This window comes from Phycodurus eques, chromosome 7 (assembly GCF_024500275.1).
Source record: "Phycodurus eques isolate BA_2022a chromosome 7, UOR_Pequ_1.1, whole genome shotgun sequence".
Lineage (NCBI taxonomy): Eukaryota > Metazoa > Chordata > Actinopteri > Syngnathiformes > Syngnathidae > Phycodurus > Phycodurus eques.
The window spans coordinates 9,860,761-9,881,707 of NC_084531.1; the positions used below are offsets into that span (position 1 = coordinate 9,860,761).

Consider the following 20,947-nt stretch of genomic DNA (forward strand, 5'->3'; position numbering starts at 1 on the left):
ATCTCCCGCTCCATTCTTCCCTCACTCGTGAACAAGATACTTGAACTCCTCCACTTGGGGGAGGATCTCAGCCCCGACCTGGAGAGGGCACTCTTTTCCAACTGAGGACCATGGTCTCAGATTTGGAGGTGCTGATTTTCATCCCAACAGTTTCACACACGGGTGCAAACCACGCCAGTGAGAGTTGGAGATCACGGCTTGATGAAGCCAGCAGAACCACATTGTCTGCAAAAAGCAGAGATGCAATACTGAGGCTACCAAACCGGACTCCCTCTATGCCTCGGCTACACCTAGAAATTCTGTCCACAAAACGTATGAACAGAAATGGTGATAAAGGGAAGCCATGGCGGAGTCCAACCCTCACCGAAAATGGATCCGACTTACTGCCGGACTGAACAGCCCATATCAACCCTGCCGAGGGTGTAGAGCTGGTCCACTGTTCCACGGCCAGGACGAAAACCACACTGCTCCTCCTGAATCTGAAATTCGACTTCCCGTCGGACCCTCCTCTCCAGCACCCGTGAGGGAGGCTGAGGAGTGTGATCCCTCTGTAGTTGGAACACACCGTCTGGTTCCCCTTCTTAAAAAGGGGGACCACCACCCCATTCTGCCAATCTCGAGGCACTGTCCCCGATGTCCATGCGATGTAACCAGGACAGCCCCACAACATCCAGAGTGTTTAATCAAACTGAAATACAAATTGAAACAAATTCTGACCGTACATGAGAAACACAGTGGAAGCATGTGTTTGCAATGTGTCCTAGTTATCCTGCACTCATCACTTTACAAATACAAATCTCCGGAACTGGCTTCACTCCAGATCTCCATCAGGAAACGGCACATAATAGACACAGAGTGCACTTTAGTACTGATCCAACCACACAACTCCACAAACAAGCATCCAAATGAAACCAAGAGCTTGCTATAATTTTCCAGAACAACTTCTTATTGTATTGTAACTTTGGGTTTAAGACAAAGTTAAAACTTTGGGTTTAAGACAAAGATTTGAAAATATGTGCTGTTTGGTTTAATCCCCTCAATAAATAGTTATACACAGTATGTGCGCATATTTGAGCTCATCTGGCTCAGTTTGAATAATTAGCAGGAGCTGGTTGTACACTGCAAGCCAGAGAAGCAAGTGGACTGTTAACAGTCTCATTGTAGGACAAATGACTCAGTGCCCTTAAAAAAAACATGATTCTCTACTAGTTGTGCATGTGAATATAAAAACATGTAAATGAGCTGAATCACCCCCAGTCTATAAAGTGTGAACTATGTTTTCCATTCGTGGCCAAGCACAACAAGCTCTCCTTCTGGTGGAATCACAAAAAAAAACCAAAAAAAAAAACACAAAGCAGTGCGAAGATTCACTGCTACGGAAGCATAGGCAGACTAACACTTTTTTTCTTCTTGACCTGTGTCTCTTCAGATAGATTAACCACAACAACACACTCATGTAAAAATGTGCATGCAGCGGTGGCAAGAATAAACACTGTGGCAGAATTTTTACACAACAATTCTTTGGACGAAAAGATACAGTTGCAGATACTGCAGTCCTGATTAGGTACACACAATTCTATGCAACAATTAAACAAGAAACAGCTAGGTCACACAGACGCATACATTTGTACTGGTATTAAACATTTTAAAACAACAAAACTCGCAGCCTGGTTCTAAAGTTGAACAATTGTGATCCATGGATGATAATTTTCTCTTCCAAGTCCTGTGTCAGTCATGTCCACTCTAGAATACTCTACAACCGCCAATCAATGAAGGCGAAGAAGCAATAGCCGCAGTCATCAGGGGGAATAAAACGTTTCATTTGCTCAGTTATTGAACATGCAACAGTACATACAAAATAGTACCAGTTAGGGTTGGGCATCGAGAATCGAGAACCGAGTGGAACCGGGACTAACATTCCGGTTCTCCTGGAATCATTCAAATAAAAAAAATTTCGATTCCCAGTTTCGATGCCCCCGAATAAGAAAGTGGCGAAAACCAACAAAGGAGAACGTGCACGAAGCCGCGCTTGGGCCCAATGGCAGCAGCGACCAAAAGTGTTAACTATGTTAAAATAAATGAGCAGTCAACTCAGTGCAACACTTGGATTAAGATTATATTGCGCAAAGGAGGCTTTCACAATGTGTAGAACTCCTGCTTCGACCGTCAGCCTACACCGCGCGGAACTTCAGTCAAATCAATTGAGTGAGTGAAACCAAATAAGTCGATGCCAACTGCTGCAGATAAGTTAAACGCTGGGTGTTTTTTTAGCGTTTATTTTAGTCTTCAAACAAACGTAAGAGCTGAAAAATAAAACATAAATCACTTTAACATCCTGGAAAAATATACTGTATAAACAGTTGCATTACAACCGTAACGTTGAGCTAAAACTAGCAACTTTATATCAAAATGAATTGGGACAAAACTCACAAAAACATCTCACATTATCACAAACACTAACCTTGTGTCTCATCGGCGGGTAGGTAAAGGAATCAACGTTTTACAGTGTTTGGTTCCATTGTTTTCATTTTCAAAATTAACCGGTGTCGTGTGAAGTTACTTTTCGTGCCAAAATGCTGAGTTCCGGTACATACCCTTCAAAATAAAAGGTGACATGCTTAAAACAGGAAGTGAAAACATGCACATAACCATTTGACGTGATAAAACAGTCCCAAATAAATAGTTCAACAATACTGTATCTAACTTAGCTGAAATAATTAATGAACATTACCGGTAAGTCAGTTGGTTTAATTTTGCCTGGACAGAACAGGTGACAAAAGTGAAACAAATGACACCTTTTTCTGAATATGCACCATTTTCTTCAGTTATCAAACATGATGTCCTCTTTAGAAAGAGTCTGGGCGTTTTACCTTTGGACATATCTTCATATGTCTATGCTATAAACATAGATCGATAGATGGATAGGTAGCTTGATTGATATAGATGGATAGATTGATCGATAGATGATCGATCTATTGATCGATATATTTTCTAGTTAACCATTGCACATGACTGCATTTGAGAGAAATAAAAACGAGAGACAAGCAGGCAATATTTGTAGTTAGCGTATAGCCCCCTCCAACACACAAACATGCACACGCACACAAATGCTCGTAATTTTGAGACAATCATACGTGACGTCACTCTGGGAAACAATTTCTGGTTTTATTCCTGTGACAAATGTAGCATCATTGATGATATGTGTAAAAAGAAAAGCTGTGGGTGACTTGCGGTGGGAGGAGTTGACCAGCTTACCAGACTTTTGCAAGGTAAGTGATGGCTAGCTAGCTTGCTCACCAACAGTCCAGATCCCTGGACAGCTCACACGTCATCTAAAATGAATAAGTAGCGGCCAGGCCAGCGTCAATTAGTTACATGGTGGCCACTGGCCAGACACAACGACGTACAGCCTGTTGTGATGCGCAAATGTGGGCTGTTTGTATGCAACGATGCTGTGGATAATATTATACGTCATCTGTAAGAAGCAGTTAATTATGTCGCAGTGGACAGCCAATCATATTGTAGCGGGTTGCTTTTTAATTCATAACAGCAACGAGACGCGACTCTCTCTCTCTCTCTCTCTCTCTCCCCCTCAACCATTAAAACGTGCAAGTGTGACTAGACAAAAAATTTAACTCGCAGAAGCTGAAAAAAAGATCGCATATGCGACCAATTTGGTCGCAGTCTCGAGCCCTTTGGTAGAAATGAATTAGTTGAGGTTCTCTCATAAAGTGAACAGGTTGGATAGGATTAGAAAAGAGCTCATCAGAGGTTTCGATGTTTTGGAGACAAAGTTCGAGAGAGCAGACTTCGATGGTTTGGACACATCCAGAGGAGAGAGAGTGAGCATATTGGTAGAAGGGTGATGAGAATGGAGTTGCCAGGCAAGAGAGCAAGAGGAAGACCAAAGAGGTTGATAGATGTCGTGAGGAAAGACATGAGGGGAGTCGGCGTTCGAGAGCAGGATGCAGGAGAGGCTTAAATGGAAAAGGATGACAAACTGTGGCGATCCCAAACAGGACAAGCCCAAAGGAAAAGAAGATTTAAGAGCAGGGATGACCAATATTGGTAGCCCCCAAGGACCACGAGTAGCCCGCGGGTCTAGTCTAAAAATAGCTCACCACTGATGGGACATTGTGATTTATTAAGTGTTAATTAGGCTTTACACGATCAGGATTTTTGGGGCCCGATCACCGAGTTTAAAAAAAAAAAAAAAAAAAAAAAAAAAAAAAAAAAAAAAAAAAAAAAAAAACGATAACAAGATGGACCAATGTGTCCATTTACATGACTTGTTCATTTATTGTATATACTTTTGTGTACTGTATACTGAGCACTGTATCCATCCATCCATTTTCTGTACCGCTTATCCTCACTATGGTCGCGGGTGTGCTGGAGCCCATCCCAGCTCAAAATTATTCTCTAGCATTTTAGACAAAAGTTAAAACACAGATGCCCTCTATGGGGCATTCAAGGATTGGTCACTGACATAAATTTAGGTCAGATCAAAATTACAACATGACAGAAAGAATGGGTGTGAACTTACTGTAATTAAATTACTTTATTGCAATTAAATTACTTAAATAAATAATGTTAATGACATGCTTATTACTCTAACCTTCTCACTGTCCTGGCTATATGGACGGGTGTTGTCCAGAGTTTGCGTCCATTTGGATTGCCTTTTTTTTTTTTTTTTTTTTCATGCTGCATTGCTTGAACGTGGCATGCTCCTCCTCGTGTACATTCTTCAGGTGCCCGATCAAATTTGTGTTGAAGCATTTAGATGACGTTCCCCACAACGTACTTCAGTTGTGCACAGACTGCAAATAACTTACGTGGTTCCATAAAATAGTCAAAATAGTCCCACACCGATGTGTTTTTTTTAACCGGCAAGATTGAAAAAGACTTTATTGGCCGTCAGATAGTTACAGTAGTGCGCCACAAAACAAGGCTAAAAATAAAATAGCTTTTGTATTCATACGCAACGGCAACGCGGAGTTAAGTGTCTTGTGCGGAGCCGATCGATGACGTTATTGATCAGATCGGCGATTGCTTTTTTGCCCAGCCCTACTGTAGTGTACTATTTTACTAGGACCTGTGGATTGGTGATGGGACATTGATACAGTAAAACACTAGAGAGACACATTTGTAGATGGAATTGATGAAGCCTGCTCAGATGAGAGGCAAAACATTTTCTACGACAACCAGAACAGTCCAGTTGTGATCAATTCAATGCCCTGATAATTAAATGATCTGGACAAATGACGTCATTCACAGGCAGATAACCACAATGTATCCCATTAGATTTATTTCTCATGGTCTCCTGTTCAAGTGGATGAAATCACAACTAGAAAAAGCAGTTTAGCATAGACCTTGGTGAAAGCAAACACTTAAAAGTGACAAAATATTTGCGAAGCAAAGTCCTTTAATCCCATAGTGGTTTAATTGCCTAAATTAGAATAGCGAAAGTCTGCAACTATGTGACAGCCCCCCACCAAAAAAAGGATTTGTAATTGCGTATAGATTCCAAAAAATGGCGGCTAAGCACTTAAAACAGATGATCATAAAGCAACACCACCATGCATCTAGCATGTACACAATCATGAACACATATTACATAAACGACTGTCTTCATTTCTTAAATTAGCAGAATTCAATACAAACCACCTTCAGGCTCATCAAGAGTATTATCTAGCATACATGCCTAAATGACACGCAACTGATGAACATCACACATGGACAAATAAATATGCACACTAGCAATTTAGACAAATGGTATTAAATCAATAAACCCACCTTCTGGCATTAACATACAATAATAAATGTAAGGGGAGACAGGCAAATTGTAACAGCAAAGTAGACTACACGGGACTTTCTTAGGTGCTCCTGAGAGAAAGAAAAACCTTTCATTTTACTTTTGACTGTGCATTCAAGGACCACTAGCAAAACAGGTGAAAAAACACTATCAATAAATTTAACCTAATAACACGACCAAGATACCATGACATGGCACCAACGTAATACTTTAATTGCTTTGGCCTCAGCACAAAAACGGCGAGCAGCTGAGATTTTCAGAGAATAGTTTAGGATAGTCCCTCCCCCCCAAAAATAAGACAAATGGGAATTTGCAAATGCCAAACTGTAAATATGCAGGGGTTTACCATATATATATATATATATATATATATATATATATATATATATATATATATAATACCAAATATTAATCTAAACTAATTAAGTTGCACTCCAGGCTGGCTTACTTCATCCGATTTAAAAATCGAAGTATAACAACAAAATACAAAGACAATACTGAAAATTAAGATTAGAATTATTGACATCTTATTTTTAGTTCAACTTTTACTTTACATTGCCTTAAAAACAATGTCCTGAATTAAAAAGCACAAAATGCATTTGTCAACCAAAAGGTACATTAATGTCTGTACAGTGTAGGCCATCCTACAGTTCCAAAATCCTTCTGCCTGCAACCGCAACACTTACTGTGACTATGGATGGTGGTCAGGATATGATTGAAGCTTAGCCCAGGAACAAGATGAAAGAGTCTCTCCGAGAGGTCAGCGCTGTATCAGGGGACTTTTCTGTGTACAATAGATCAGACTTCTACAGTCTTTTAACTACTCAGTGACTGAGATGGATAATATTTAACGTATACTATACCTATATGTCAAACTGCAAGCTGCAGCAGTGCATTTATTTGTCAGTACAGCTTTTCCACTTTTCATTTAGTGGCCGACTTTGTACAGTGGGTACGGAAAGTATTCAGACCCCTTAAAATTGTCACTTTTTTTATATTGAAGCCATTTGCTTAAATCATTTAAGTTCATTTTTTCCACATCAATGTACACACACAGCCCCATATTGACAGAAAAAAAAACAATTGTTGAAATTTTTACAGATTTATTAAAAAAGGAAAACTGAAATATCACACAGCCATAAGTATTCAGACCCTTGGCTCAGTATTTAGTAGAAGCACCCTTTTGAGCTAATACAGCCAAGAGTCTTTTTGGGAATGATGCAACAAGTTTTTCACACCTGGATTAGGGGATCCTCTGCCATTCCTCCTTGCAGATCCTCTCCAGTTCTGTCATGTTGGATGGTGAACCTTGGTGGGCAGGCATTTTCAGGTCTTCCCAGAGATGCTCAATTGGGTTTAAGTCAGGGCTCGGTCTGGGCCATTCAAAAACAGTCACAGAGTTGTTCTGAAGCCACTCCCTCCTCTGTATTTAGCAAGCCGGCATCCAGGTGAAACTCCACAAGAGAGGATTCAGATTGGCGTTCCCGTCGATCCACCTCGCAAATGTATGCTCCCTTCCCAACAAAATGGACGAGCTCATCTTCTGTTAAAGACCAGGAAAGACTTTGGTCGTTCCGCCACCATGTACTTTACGGAGACCTGGCTTTGCAACGCTGTACCCAATGGCGCAGTCATGTTTCCCGGCTTCCATATTCACCGAGCAGACCGCGACATGGAATCATCTGGGGAAAAAAAAGGCGGCGGGCGGGATATGCTTCTAGATCAACGAAAAATGGTGTACGGACGTCACGGAGCTCAGCACACACTGCAGCCCGCATTTTGAACTGTAAGCCATTCTACTCGCCGCGTGAGTTAGCATCATTCATTCATTCTGGCTGGTGCGTACATTCCGCCTCAAGCTAACACGAACGCCGCACTGCTAACACTTACCGAACAAGTCAACGAGATGGAAAAAAAACCCACCCGGACTCACCCCTCATTATTCTCGGGGACTTTAACAAAGCTAAACTCAACCACGAACTCCCTAAATACAAGCAGCACATCGACTGTCCTACCAAGGAAAATAACATTTTAGACCACTGCTACACTACGCTAAAAAAACGCAGCCCTGGGCTCGTCTGATCACTGCTTAATTCACTTAATACCGACGTACAGGCAAGAACTTAAATGCGCGAAGCCTATAGTGAAAATGAAGCAAAGATGGAACTTCAAAGCTGTTTAGACTGCACAGACTGGAGTGTCTTTGAAAATTCAGCTGGCAGACTGGATGAATATACAGACACTGTCACATCCTATATCAGTTTCTGTGAAGAGGTTTGTGTACCAACAAAGTCATTTCGCATTTTCAGTAACAACAAGCTGTGGTTCACTGCCAAACTTAAGCAGCTTCGCTAAGCTTGAAACCAGTTGTCTAAAGAAATTAACATTGCAAAGAGGAACTATGCAGCAAAGTTGGGAAAACAGTTTAGCGCTAACGACGCTAAATCAGTCTGGCATGCATTCCAATCGCTGACTAATTACAAGCGACGATCCCCCCAAGCTGAGAACAATAGCACACTAAGCCTCGGTAGGAAATGTGATCAATTAACTGTGGTTTATTCAACTGACCTCTGGTGACTTTCATGCCAGTCTATGTCTTGCACTGCAAGAAGAGGAAGTGAGCATAGATGAGCAAAGACAACTGGGCCAACAACTTGAATTCCTTTTACTGCAGATTTGACAAGGACACTTTCGCACGGTGGGCGACTGGTTAGAGCGTCAGCCACACAGTTCTGAGGACCAGGGTTCAATCCTCGGCCCTGCCTGTGTGGAGTTTGCATGTTCTCGCCGTGCCTGCGTGGGTTTTCTCCGGGCACTCCGGTTTCTTCCCACATCCCAAAAACATGCATTAATTGGAGACTCTAAATTGCCCGTAGGCATGACTGTGAGTGCGAATGGTTGTTTGTTTCTATGTGCCCTGCGATTGGCTGGCAACCAGTTCAGGGTGTACCCTGCCTCCTGCCCGATGACAGCTGGGATAGGCTCCAGCACGCCCGCGACCCTAGTGAGGAGAAGCGGCTCAGAAAATGGAATGATGGACTTTCACACCCTACACCCACCCGGCCACACCACCGAACACAATCACACCTCTGACTTCTGCGTGTCACCATCCAAGAACAGGATGTGAGACGCATCTTCAAACAACAAAAGATTAACAAAGCGACAGGCCCAGACCATGTGTCCCCATCCTGCCTCAAAGTCTGCGCGGACCAGCTCGCGCCAGTCTTCACTCAGATCTTCAATAGATCTCTGGAACTGTGCGAAGTGCTCCACCATCATTCCAGTCCCCAAGAAACCTGCAATCTCGGGTCTAAATGACTACAGGCCTGTCGCCTTGACATCTGTGGTTATGAAGTCCTTTGAACGTCTCGTGCTGGACCACCTCAAGAGCGTCACAGGTCCCCTGCTGGACCCCCTGCAGTTTGCCTACCGAGCGAACAGGTCTGCGGATGATGCAGTCAACATGGGACAGCACTTCATCCTAGAACACCTCGACAGTGCAGGGACCTACGCGAGAATCCTGTTCATGGACTTCAGCTCAGCGTTCAACACCATCATCCCTGAACTCGTTTCATCCAAGCTTCTCCAGCTCAGCGTCTCACCTGCCATCTGCCAGTGGATTTACAGCTTTCTGACAGGCAGGACACAGCAGGTGAGCCTGGGGGAGGCCACCTCATCCACACGCAGCATCAGCACTGGGGCGCCCCAAGGTTGTGTCCTCTCTCCGCTGCTCTTCTCTCTCCACACGAACGACTGCACCTAAGCGCACCAGACAGTCAAACTCCTGAAGTTTGCAGATGACACCACTGTCATCGCCCTCATCAAGGACGGTGACGAGTCTGGATATCGACAGGAAGTGGAGCGGCTGGAGCTGTGGTGAGGCTGACACAACCTGGAGCTGAACACGCTCAAGACTGTAGAGATGATCGTGGACTTCAGAAGGCATCCTTCGCCACAGCTGCCCCTCATGTTGTCCAGCTGCCTTGTGTCAACCGTCAAGACCTTCAATTCACCGTCTTCCCTCTTGCAATAAACTTCTTAAACACCTAACCTACAATTCCATTACAACATGCTGGCAATTTTTTGACTTGAGTTTGTTGTCACATTTCTGTGGGGCCAATTATACATTACTCGTGCACTCACTGTAGTTGTCTCGCTACGCTGCACTATTTGCATATCTGTTGTTGACCAATACTGGCCGCTCATGCCAGAGTAGCATCTGCTCCATTTGCACACTGATTGAGGAGTTTCTGCAACGTTTGCACAATCAACATTGTCCCAGATTATCGCACTATTCGTCACTTTAAACCGCATACACTCCTTGAAGTCTCGGTGCCCTTTGCACAATGATCATTGCACCGGACTATTGCAATATTAGTCATTCGAACTGCTCTAAGTGCTAGAGGACTCATCTTTTTGCACAATTGTCAAAAAGAAATGTACCGGCATTACCAGATAACTAGCAACCCTTTACTGCTCAGTGGCTGTTTTTTTTTTTGTCAATGTCTTTTTGTCTCAAAAGTGTTCTCTGTAAATTGACTGTCTGTTGTCGTACGAGAGCGGCTCCAACTCCCGGAGACAAATTCCTTGTGTGTTTTTTGGACATACTTGGCAAATAAAGATGATTCTGATTCAGATTCTGATTGCACTGAGGAGAGGCTTCCGTTGGGCCACTCTGCCATAAAGCCAAGACTGGTGGAGGGCTGCAGTGATGATTGACATTGTAGAACTTTCTCCCATCTCCCATCTCCTCCTGTATCTCTGGAGCTCAGCCACAGTGATATTTGGGTTCTTCTTTACCTCTCTCAGCAAGGCTCTACTCCCCGAATTGCTCAGTTTGGCCGGATGGCCAGCTCTAGGAAGGGTTCTGATCATCCCAAACGTCTTCCATTTCAGGATTATGGAGGCCATTGTGCTCTTAGGAACCTTAAGTGCAGCAGAATTTTTTTTGTAACCTTGGCCAGATCTGTGCCTTGCCACAATTTTGTCTCTGAGCTCTTCTTCCAGTTCCTTTGACTTCATGATTCTCATTTGCTCTGACATGCACTGTGAGCTGTAAGGTCTTATATAGACAGGGGTGTGGGTGTCCTAATCAAGTCCAATCAGTATAACCAAACACCGCTGGACTTCAATGAAGGTGTAGAACCATTTTAAGGATGATCAGAAAAAATGGACAGCATCAGTTAAATATATGAGTGTCTGAATACTTATGGCTGTGTGATATTTCAGTTTTTCCATTTTTAATAAATCAGCAAAAATTTCAACAATTACGTTTTTTTTTCTGTCAACATGGGGTGCTGTGTGTGCATTGAGGAAAAAAATGAACTTAAACTATTTTAAAAAATGGCTGCAATATAACAAAGAATGAAAAATTTAAGGGGGCCTGAAAACTTTCCGTACCCACTGTAGCTATACCATGCTCGGATGTTTTTTGTTTTTTTTTGGGGGGGGGGGGGGGGGGGGGGGCTTTTGGGAGAGGTTCTCTTGTTGGACCATGAAAACTTGGTAGGAAATGTGAGCAATTAACTGTGGTTTATTCAACCGACCTATGGTGACGTTCAGGCCAGTCTATGTCTTGCACTGCAAGAAGAAGTGAGCATAGATGAGCAAAGACTACTGGGCCAAATCTGGGCCATCGCGTTAATTATTAAATTGCTCATTGTCATAAGACTCACTTTCATCTTGGCTCTCAAAACAGTGAACTTTTTTTCCCCCTCCCTTGCAGGTCTGCATGCTAAATGTACTGTACAACACCTCCCATTTAATCACCTTCAAAGTTATAAGTCAAGACTGCAATTTAGCATGTGCAAATGTTAGCTTAAAGAGCACTGTGTTAAGTGTATTTACTTCTTTGTGTAAAGATAAACATTCCATGAGGCTTGTACAGAGGAGAGCATGTGGGGGTGGTCTGAATCTCTAGGTGCTTATCAACCCACGCCACATTCAAGAGTTTCGAGCTAGCCCAAAGTCTTTTACTGTTGACATAAAGCAATCTAATCATGGTAGATTGTCTCCACGTAAACATGGATAAAAGCTGAAGTCGCCTTAATGTCTGTACGATTAATAATTAATTAATAAAATGTGTTATGCGGCTTCATGCACCCATGTGTCGCTTGTATGCCTCAGTGTCACTGGTTGATTCTATGGGATTCTCAAGTGGTCTGACAGCCTTTGGTTATCGTTGCTGACTTCTCCACACAGACAATAGCGATCTCTGAGAGTTAACATTGACAGTGTTCTTAAGTTTTCCATTCATTTTGGTGCAGTCACGTTTTGCAATTAGTTGATGATATTTAATTTAACATAGTTTTCAAACAGCTCAAGGCAGAGTTCCCTGACTTGTGTTAATATGGTACATGGTTGGTGGATGGATGTATTTTTTCCCCCAGTTAAAAAAAAAACCAAAAACATTATTAGCAAATCTTCCAGAAAAAGAAGAAGCCTTTGTTTGAAGAAACAGCACATGGCATAATGTGTGAAGAGGCCATCCTTCTTTGCATTATAGCCTTGCAAGTTTGGAGAAAACCACTAAAAGGTCACAATTGTCATTTAGGTCAAACCAGAAAGGTCTCCAAGCAGTTGTGCATCTTAAGTTGCACAACTACCCCCAAGGTTGTCTGCTGGCATTGGAAAGTTTTATTCCAAAGGCTTAAGAGAGCATTAATTATCCAGGAGGAGGACACAATGCCATTACATATTTCAGGCCAATGTGCTGTATAGTATGTAGTAATTTATTTCCCGTTCAAAGTTCAAGAACAGGCCAAAAGAAGCCTGCGATGACCAGTGTTGGGGCGTAACTAATTGAATGCAACGAGATTGCATAATTTTAATGACAAAAATTATGTATTTGTAACCATTACATTACTGGGAGAACATGTGTAATAAAAAATACAGATGGTTTTGGAAATTTCCATGATTACAATTGTAGTTACATGAAAAACAGCTGAATTTTTTTTTTTTTTTTTTCATTTCACTTCCTCCTCCTAAACCAGACTCTTGTGATTGGCTCTCTCTGGTCATTTGCCATTCTGCTGTCGTCTCAAACTTCACATATTCTTTTCCAAATATGACCTTGAAGCACCAGCTTGTAATGCAATATATTAGTTTGTCTAAGTATATGAAAAGTTTTCCATGATTTTTAATCCTTTTTCAGAGGAAACATACAAGGGACCTCTTGATGCATTCATTCAAAATTAAGAAAATAAAATTCAATCAAATGTAATTAGTTATATTACATTGAGAAAGAAATTGAAATAGTTAAACTACTATTACATGTTCAACAGGGTATCGTGTAACTGTAACCAATTTCATTTGTAATCTTCCCAACACTGGCGATGACACGTTCTAAGCTTTACTAGGTAACTTTGGAATTGCTCCTCGCGGCTCTTATCTTGACTCAATATTGAAATTATTTCTATAAAGTATATATAGTTTTAGACAAATTTGCACTTCTATTTGTATATCTATTGCTGAGCATATTCCTGTTCAAGGCCAAGTAGGTCTGCAGGGAGAACATAACATTACCTTAGGTCAAATCTCTATGTACAGTATTTTCCATTGTATGAATGTACTAGGATTTATCGTGATTATCCACCATATCAAACACTCAATTCTCCCAATATAAGCGACTGTGGCTTATACAGAAAAGTCGACCCAATTACCTTATTGATACCACCTAGGTCTGCAGTTATCGAATATTTTTAAAATCCATTATTTTATCCAATTGATTAATAGGCTGCGATTGGGTGGTGACCAGTTCAGGGTGTACCCCGCCTTTCGCCCGAAGATAGCTGGGATAGCCCATGACCCTAGTGAGGATAAGCGGTACAGAAAATGGAAGGATGGATGATTAATAGGATAAAATTATATTTTGCATTGTCCATCCATCCATTTTCTGTACCGCTTATCCTTACTAGGTTCGCAGGTGTGCTGGAGCCTATCCCAGCTATCTTTGGGAGAGAGCTGGGGTACACCCTGAACTGGTCGCCAGCCAATCGCATTGGGAGACGACCACTCTACCACCTGAGCCATGCCGCTTCGTGTGATAAGGGAGTCAGCGAAAGAGAGTGTAGAGTTGGGTGTTATGAGCTTAAGTTCACAGTTGGCTGTTAACTGGGTAACAGTTAACCAGTCTGCGTGTTGAGTGACTTGGCATCAGCTACGGCTGTAGCAGCTCATGTATGAATGTGCTTATTATCCGTTTATTTTGATACAGTTCTGTTCAATAAAATGATTGAAAGTGCTCCGGCGGGTGTGTCTATCCTTGACCACTTGTAGGGGCATTAAAATAACTTTAACTAGCGGTGGTAGGCTATATTAAATTGGCAAACATCGATACCTTGCGTTGCCAAACATAGACATTCTGTTGTAGTACGTTCGTTCTGCTTTGCAGTAGATACACTGGTTTTTGTCATCTCTTTTTAAATGTGAAATGATCCCAAACGTTGGACATTTATGCACTCATTCTCCTGCCTCTAAACAATTGCAACAACTTATTTGTACACAGAGTTGTGCTGTCTGAATCTGAGAGCTAAAACAGTCCATGTGGAAAAAGATCACTGCAAAGCTTCGAGTCAGAGATTTAGCTTCAACGTTTGTTGTAATCACCCTACCACTACAGACATTTTATACAAAAAACACACTACAAACAACAATTACACAGCTTTATCAGAAACAATCTATCTTTTCAAAAGCTTCACTGTATGTGTTTAGTGTTTGTGTAACCCTAACATTTAATACTGGCTTGCTATGACTAACAGACACCTACTTGTCGTTTGTCTTTGGAACAATGCGTAGCAGGGTAAAATTACATATCCACAAAGCTCTCAATATCCAAATAACTCATGGTTTCATAATTGCTAATTTAGATGCCGTGCATTCAATAGGAATGACTCAGAGTTCAGCGTTAATCATCAGGAATGACAATCTGTTCATCACAGCCGAATCCTTGCAGAAGTACATGCCTTGAAGAACAGTTTTGGATAAATACTGTATGATGATACAGACATAGCTTTATCAGAATCAGAAGAATAAAACGTTTTATAACGTGGCGGGCTATGTGCTGGGGCAAGAGGAGCCACAGCTCCCTCAAACAATCGCTGATTGCTTGGATTTGATTGGAGGGGGCACCATGTTTGTTTGTTTGTTTGTTTGACGGAGCCGTGCCCCCTCCCATCAAATCCGCGCAATCGTGCATGCTTCCTCAAGTCTCCTCCACTTCGTGGTGTGTGCCGGTTGCCTGATCTACTGTCTGCAGTGAGACTAGAAATGGCCACCAACCCATTTATTATTGAAGGAAATGTGTTCATCCTTATAATTTAATTGCCTTAAACATGCATTAATATTGCAATATTGTTATTGTTTGAGTTAGTGGTGCAATTTTGAGTTTCAAAATAAGAGCGACAACCAGAACTGCTCCATTTGCTTCTTGACTGTTACAGGCTTAACATCGTTTTGATATATTAGAACAGAAGAGAATGAATTTCTATACCGGTCTTCAAATTGATCCGTTTTCCTCTTTTTCTACAATAGACTCTTAATGAACTGAATTTGGACACTTGATGTATTAGGGTTATTTTTTTTGTTTTTTTTTTCCAAATAATTTGTTTTGTCTCACAAGTCATTGATACCACTTTGAGAAACAATCAAAGTAGTGAAATTATGAAAATGAAGCCCCCCAGTGCTTTTTATTTTTTTAAATATCTGAAAGTTTTAAAGTCCAAAGTCAACAGTTCATCAGTTTGCTATAGCCCCACCCAAAATTAAGTCCCTGACCAGGAACTCTAACATTAACAGTAACATTCCCTGATTAAGCATGTAAACACCCCAAACCATCTTGCTCACCTCCATTTCTTTTCACCAACCATTACTGAACCTCGAAAATGCATCCAAGTGCTAGTGCATCTGTAAATACTTCTACATGGATGAAATGTTGCTTCTCATTTGCACTCAAAATGACTGGAAATGTTTAATCCGCCTTTGAATAAAAACAAACAAAAAAAGAGCATAATAGAATGCCTTTTATTTTCCCGATACAAAGATTTGCTTAGTAAAGTGTACTTATTGATCCAATGTAATGTGTGCCTGGGTATTTGTACATCTTTGTCTTTGTCTCTTAGAAAACCACACACCCACACAACTAAACATGTATATGCACAGAGAGACAAGAATTGTAGTCAAAGAAAAAAAAAAAGTCATACAAATTTAAAATTTGCAGGTATTTTCATGAGTCCCCTGTAAAGGGTTAATCTATTAAATTTGGGTACCTTAAGATCTAGTTTTGTGCTCATTTGTGTATGATTATTATTCAAGCGGCCGGGTACGCATAATTTGTGTATGGGTGGTAACGTCGCAGTGGCTGGAGGAGTGAAGCTAGTGATGCAGTTGGTGGAGTGTGTGTATTAGAAGTTTGTTCAGCTGTGTGCTTTAATGACAAGTGCGTACAGACACAAAAATTACACATGTAGAAGTGTCCTGTTAACAATGGCCAGTACCTGTGTGTTCTTAAGAGTGTTTTACACGATGTTAAGTAGTGAAAGATGCTGTGTAGCAAATGCTAAGTTGGCGGCCTAATAAAAAAATTATAATAAATAGTAAAATAAAATAAAAATATGCTGTCACACGATGCTCCCTTAATGTTTCTGGCTGCCCCCTCAAGTGTGCATTCCTAGAACCGGCCCTGATTTCTAATTGGTTTTAGCCACATTTCATATCATGTTAAAAATTCAACAGCAAACTTAACATTTATGGTGCTGCCCTAAGGTGGTTTCAGTCAACTAATTTCCATCTGCTTGATGTCGTTGTACCTTAAATCAACATGTAAGCTCCTGAAGGCAGCGATAACAGCAGAACACACAAACATTTATTTGGCAGCACAAAACCTCTAATAAAAAAATCCTAGGAAAGTCACCTCGCCTTTAGCAGCAGCTGAACAAAGCACAACAACAAAAGAAAAACTTGTGATAAAAGCAAGACAAGGAGGGACTTGAGTGCTTCATCTAGTCAACACCTCTGAGAGATTCCTAATTAATAGTGCAGCAACTATTAACTGATTCTGACTCTTAAGAGACTTCTCGTGGCCTTTTTTTTGAGAATTAGGCTTATTCTATACTAATTGCACTTACACCCATCAGTGCACAACAGTAAACCAGACGCTCAAAGGCTTACACCAAGAGAAACATGACATTTGCATGTACGATAGATGGTAGAGATTGCAAGGCACAGTGACAGCATCTGTAAACGAGAGACTGTTCTGGCCACAGATGCTGACACCCTCCAACCACAACAGCACTCAACTCTTGTTTTGATGCATTCTGAAAGCACCCTGAAGGCAAGGAAAAACTGTATGTTGTGTGCCAACCTCGTTAGAATTATTCATGATCAATGTTGTTTTCATCTAGGCTTCACACCTCCGATTAGTAAAAGTCTATTGTTGGCTGACACAGGGGGTGGACAACACATGCTCACCTGGGTTGAGAGTTCTCTTCATACATGCGCTCCTTGCCCTCCTTGAACAAACTGATGGTCTGCTTGGTCTTCTTGGTCAGGTTCTCCATGAAGACTCGGAAGTACTCGTTCTCCCCCAGGGTTTCCATTTTGCCCTCGTAGCGAGACAAAATTGTGCGCAGGTGCTGGTACGTGTCTGGCAACAGGTCCAGGATGTAAGGGGGGCTGTTCTTCAGGGCCAATTTGGGGTTTTGGCACAAACGCACCACCTGCAGAGATGGAGAGAACGTGCCAGGAAGATGTGTGAAGACACAAAATGGGGGAACAAAAGAAAATAATTAGGGAATTTTCATGCTGCATTTTACTTCAAGGCTTTATTTATATCGGTTAGACAGAATGCTGTATACTATAATATAGATTGTTTTCATACAAAGAAAACTAGACTATTTGAAGTGCGCAAAATGGTGGACATTCAGAATGGAGCAATGTAACAGACTACTATGGCCTATAAGAGCTTTGAGATGCTCGAGGTGCAAGTTTCCAAAATACAAGATGATTATTTTTTTTCCCCCCCTTTTGCTTTGTCCCATTATGGGGTTGTCACAGCGTGTCATCCTTTTCCATGTAAGCATATCTCCTGCATCCACCTCTCTAACACCAACTGCCCTCATGTCTTCCCTCGCTACATCTATCAACCTTCTCTTTGGTCTTCCTCTAGCTCTCGTGCCTGGCAGCTACATCCTCATCACACTTCTACAAATATACTCACTCTCCTCTGGATGTGTCCAAACCATCTAAGTCTGCTCTCTCTCTAACTTTGTCTCCAAAACATCGAACCTTGGCTGTCCCTCTGATTTTATCCAACCTGGTCACTCCAAGAGAGAAGCGAGCAACCGTAGCCCCAATGGTTAATATCATCGGTTGCCACCGCGGGGGACGTAGGTTCAAGACCCCGACCGGACCATCCGCCAACATCCCCCAGGCTGTGGTGTCCTTGAGCAAGACACTGATACCCCAAACTGCTTCCTGGGCGCCTTCAGCTGCCCCCTGTTTCAGTGTGTTCCACTAGCAAGTGTTTATGTTCACTGTGATGGGTAAAATGCAGAGAACACATTTCCTGTGCATGCATGCATGCATGTTCATGGCAATAAAGGTGATTCTTCTTCTCTCTAATTTCCACCACCTCCAGTTCTGCTCCCTGTTGGCTCTTCAGTGCCACTGTCTCTAATCCGTACATCATGGCTGGCCTCACCACTGTCTTATACACTTTGCCCTTCCTACTAGCAGAGACTCTTCTGTCAGTTGGGTTGGCTGGCAGTTGAAGACTGCCAGCCAACCTGAAGACACTTGAACCTTGCAACACTTTTCTATGTCCTCAGCTCTAAACAAGCAACAACATGCTTCCGTGTTTCTGCAGCGTTTTAGACTGATCCTGGAATACCATCTGTCTAGCAAAGGGAAGAGCAAAAAAACCATTATGCTTTTACAGACATTTTCAAACCAAAGGCATTTTAGCAAGCATGGTGGTAGAGTGGCCTCTAGCAAATGGAACACTGCCGTGTCAACACTGGAAAGAAAATATATATATCTACATGAGTAACTTGTTACTGTTAACTATTTTATACGTAACATAGGTAAAAATGAGTCTGATAACTGGCATAAGGCTTGCCAAATGACCCACTCAGATTTCAGTGTGTTTGTGACATAGAAAGTTACTAATTATTCAAGTACTTGGCTACTTCGTGGTTGTTACATGGCCACTCACTCATCTCAGGAAAACTGGTTGGTGACAACGGGGCTGCATCGTGTGCAAAGTGTTACATCACCTGCCAAACTCAAGATGAGTTTAGGACTAAAATGGCTTAAATTTATTTTGGGACTAATTCCTAAGCATTTAGGAACCAGAACTGCTGTGTTCAGGCCCATTTTGTGGAGGACGACTTCATAAACATAGGTTTTCACACACTGCTGGAAGTGCATTTCTGGGTTTGGCGCGAGCAACCCAGCATGGCGGCTGCCGCCAAGGCATACGAATACTTGGCTTTACACAATGAGGATTTTTGGGACCGATCAGCGAGTTTAAAATAAACGAAAACAAATCACCGATCCGATCACAAGATGGAGCAATGTGTCTATTTAGATGACTTGTTCATTTACTGTACATGTATATACTTGTGTACTGTACACTGAGTTTCTTTAAAAAATATCTTGTCAGGTCATGTATTCTAATCAGGCAGGTCAAACCAACATTACAACATGATAGAAATAATGGGCTCGAACTTACTGTAATTAAATTACTTTATTGTAATTAAATTACACACCGAAACTTTAGAGCATGCTTCGACAGAACGCCGGTACAACCGTTAGTGCTAGCACTAGCTTGCTAGGTTAAATTATGGTTTGTTGCCTGCTTGCGAGCCGTATCGTATTCAAAGTACGTGACCATACCTCAAGCAAGCCTTGAATTAAAAGTCCTCTCCCGAGCACCGGTGATAACCAGCACACGTTTTCCCCCATTTTGTTCTTATAATACACACGACACGATCGATTGTTGTGGTTGTCGTGGCCATGGTAACGAGTGTATCCAGTCGCGTTTGAGTTGACAAGATAAAGCCCAGTGATCGTAAAAGACGGGATGCGGTGATATCGGAATACAAGATTTTATTGCAGTCGTCGGACATAGTGCAGTCGTGAAAGAGCAAATTTGTCTTGTTGTCTGATCCACATGTCTGTCTCAGACATGTTGTCTGTCCCACACCGGCGACATGTTTATTTTTTAAATAACTTTATTGGCTGGCAGATATTTACAGTACTACGTCAAAAGACATGCGACAAGGCTAAAAATAAACCAGCTTTTGGATTCAAATATACTGTACACGATGGCAACGTGGAGTAAATGTCTTTTGCGGAGCCAATCAATGACGTCATTGATCTGATCGGCGAATTATGACAAAGCCGATCAGCATAAAATGCTAATTATCAGCAGATACCGATCAAGCTGATCAGATCGGTGTAAAGTCTAGCAAATACAGTATATAAAAGCACCCAATTGTTGTGTTTTACAACAATATTAACTACATTTAGAATGTTGACTGTAACTGTTGATTAAAAAGCAAATCTTGCAGACACTGTGGAAAAAATTTCCATGAGACATGAACACTGCGAGGCAGTTACGTTGAAGTGATTGAACAGGAGCGGGTTTTTAGCCTCTCTTTTATTTCACCCACCTCCCCTCCTTTGTGGGGTTGTGAGTTGTGGGCTAACAATCCAACGCTGGGTGAATTCTGCTTAAAGATGATACTAAGATGCCACATCAAAAGATCCAAACGTGAGGTCGCTATGAACGCTCGGCCACAGTTACATCGCCAACGGCAAATTAGAGCGAAGTGGTTTTCCATATTAACGTTGAGAAGTTGAGTGATCTCATCAGAGCAAATCTTATTTCCATGTTGCATATTCATGAGAAATCCGTCCATCTCAACTGCTAGGTGAAGAAGACTAGAATAGCTTGAAAGGGATATTCTGGGCATTTTCAACCCAAATTATCTTGTAAAGCTGATAAAAGGACATCAAACATTATTTTAAAAAAAAAACCAAATAAATAAATTGATGGGAGGGCCCCGTGAACCATATTGAAGTTACTAGGCGCTCTATACATTTGTGTTTAGGATTTTGTCTCAAGAAGATTTA

At 41.7% G+C, this 20,947-nt stretch overlaps 1 protein-coding gene across 1 annotated transcript in view; it reads right to left on the minus strand.

Moving 5' to 3' along the window:
* cbl (Cbl proto-oncogene, E3 ubiquitin protein ligase) overlaps positions 1-20,947 on the minus strand; it is a 55,354-nt gene that overhangs the window by 29,627 nt on the left and 4,780 nt on the right. The window contains exon 2 of the mRNA XM_061681622.1: positions 17,279-17,526. Coding sequence (XP_061537606.1) covers positions 17,279-17,526 — 248 coding nt within the window. The remainder of the gene's footprint in view (positions 1-17,278; positions 17,527-20,947) is intronic.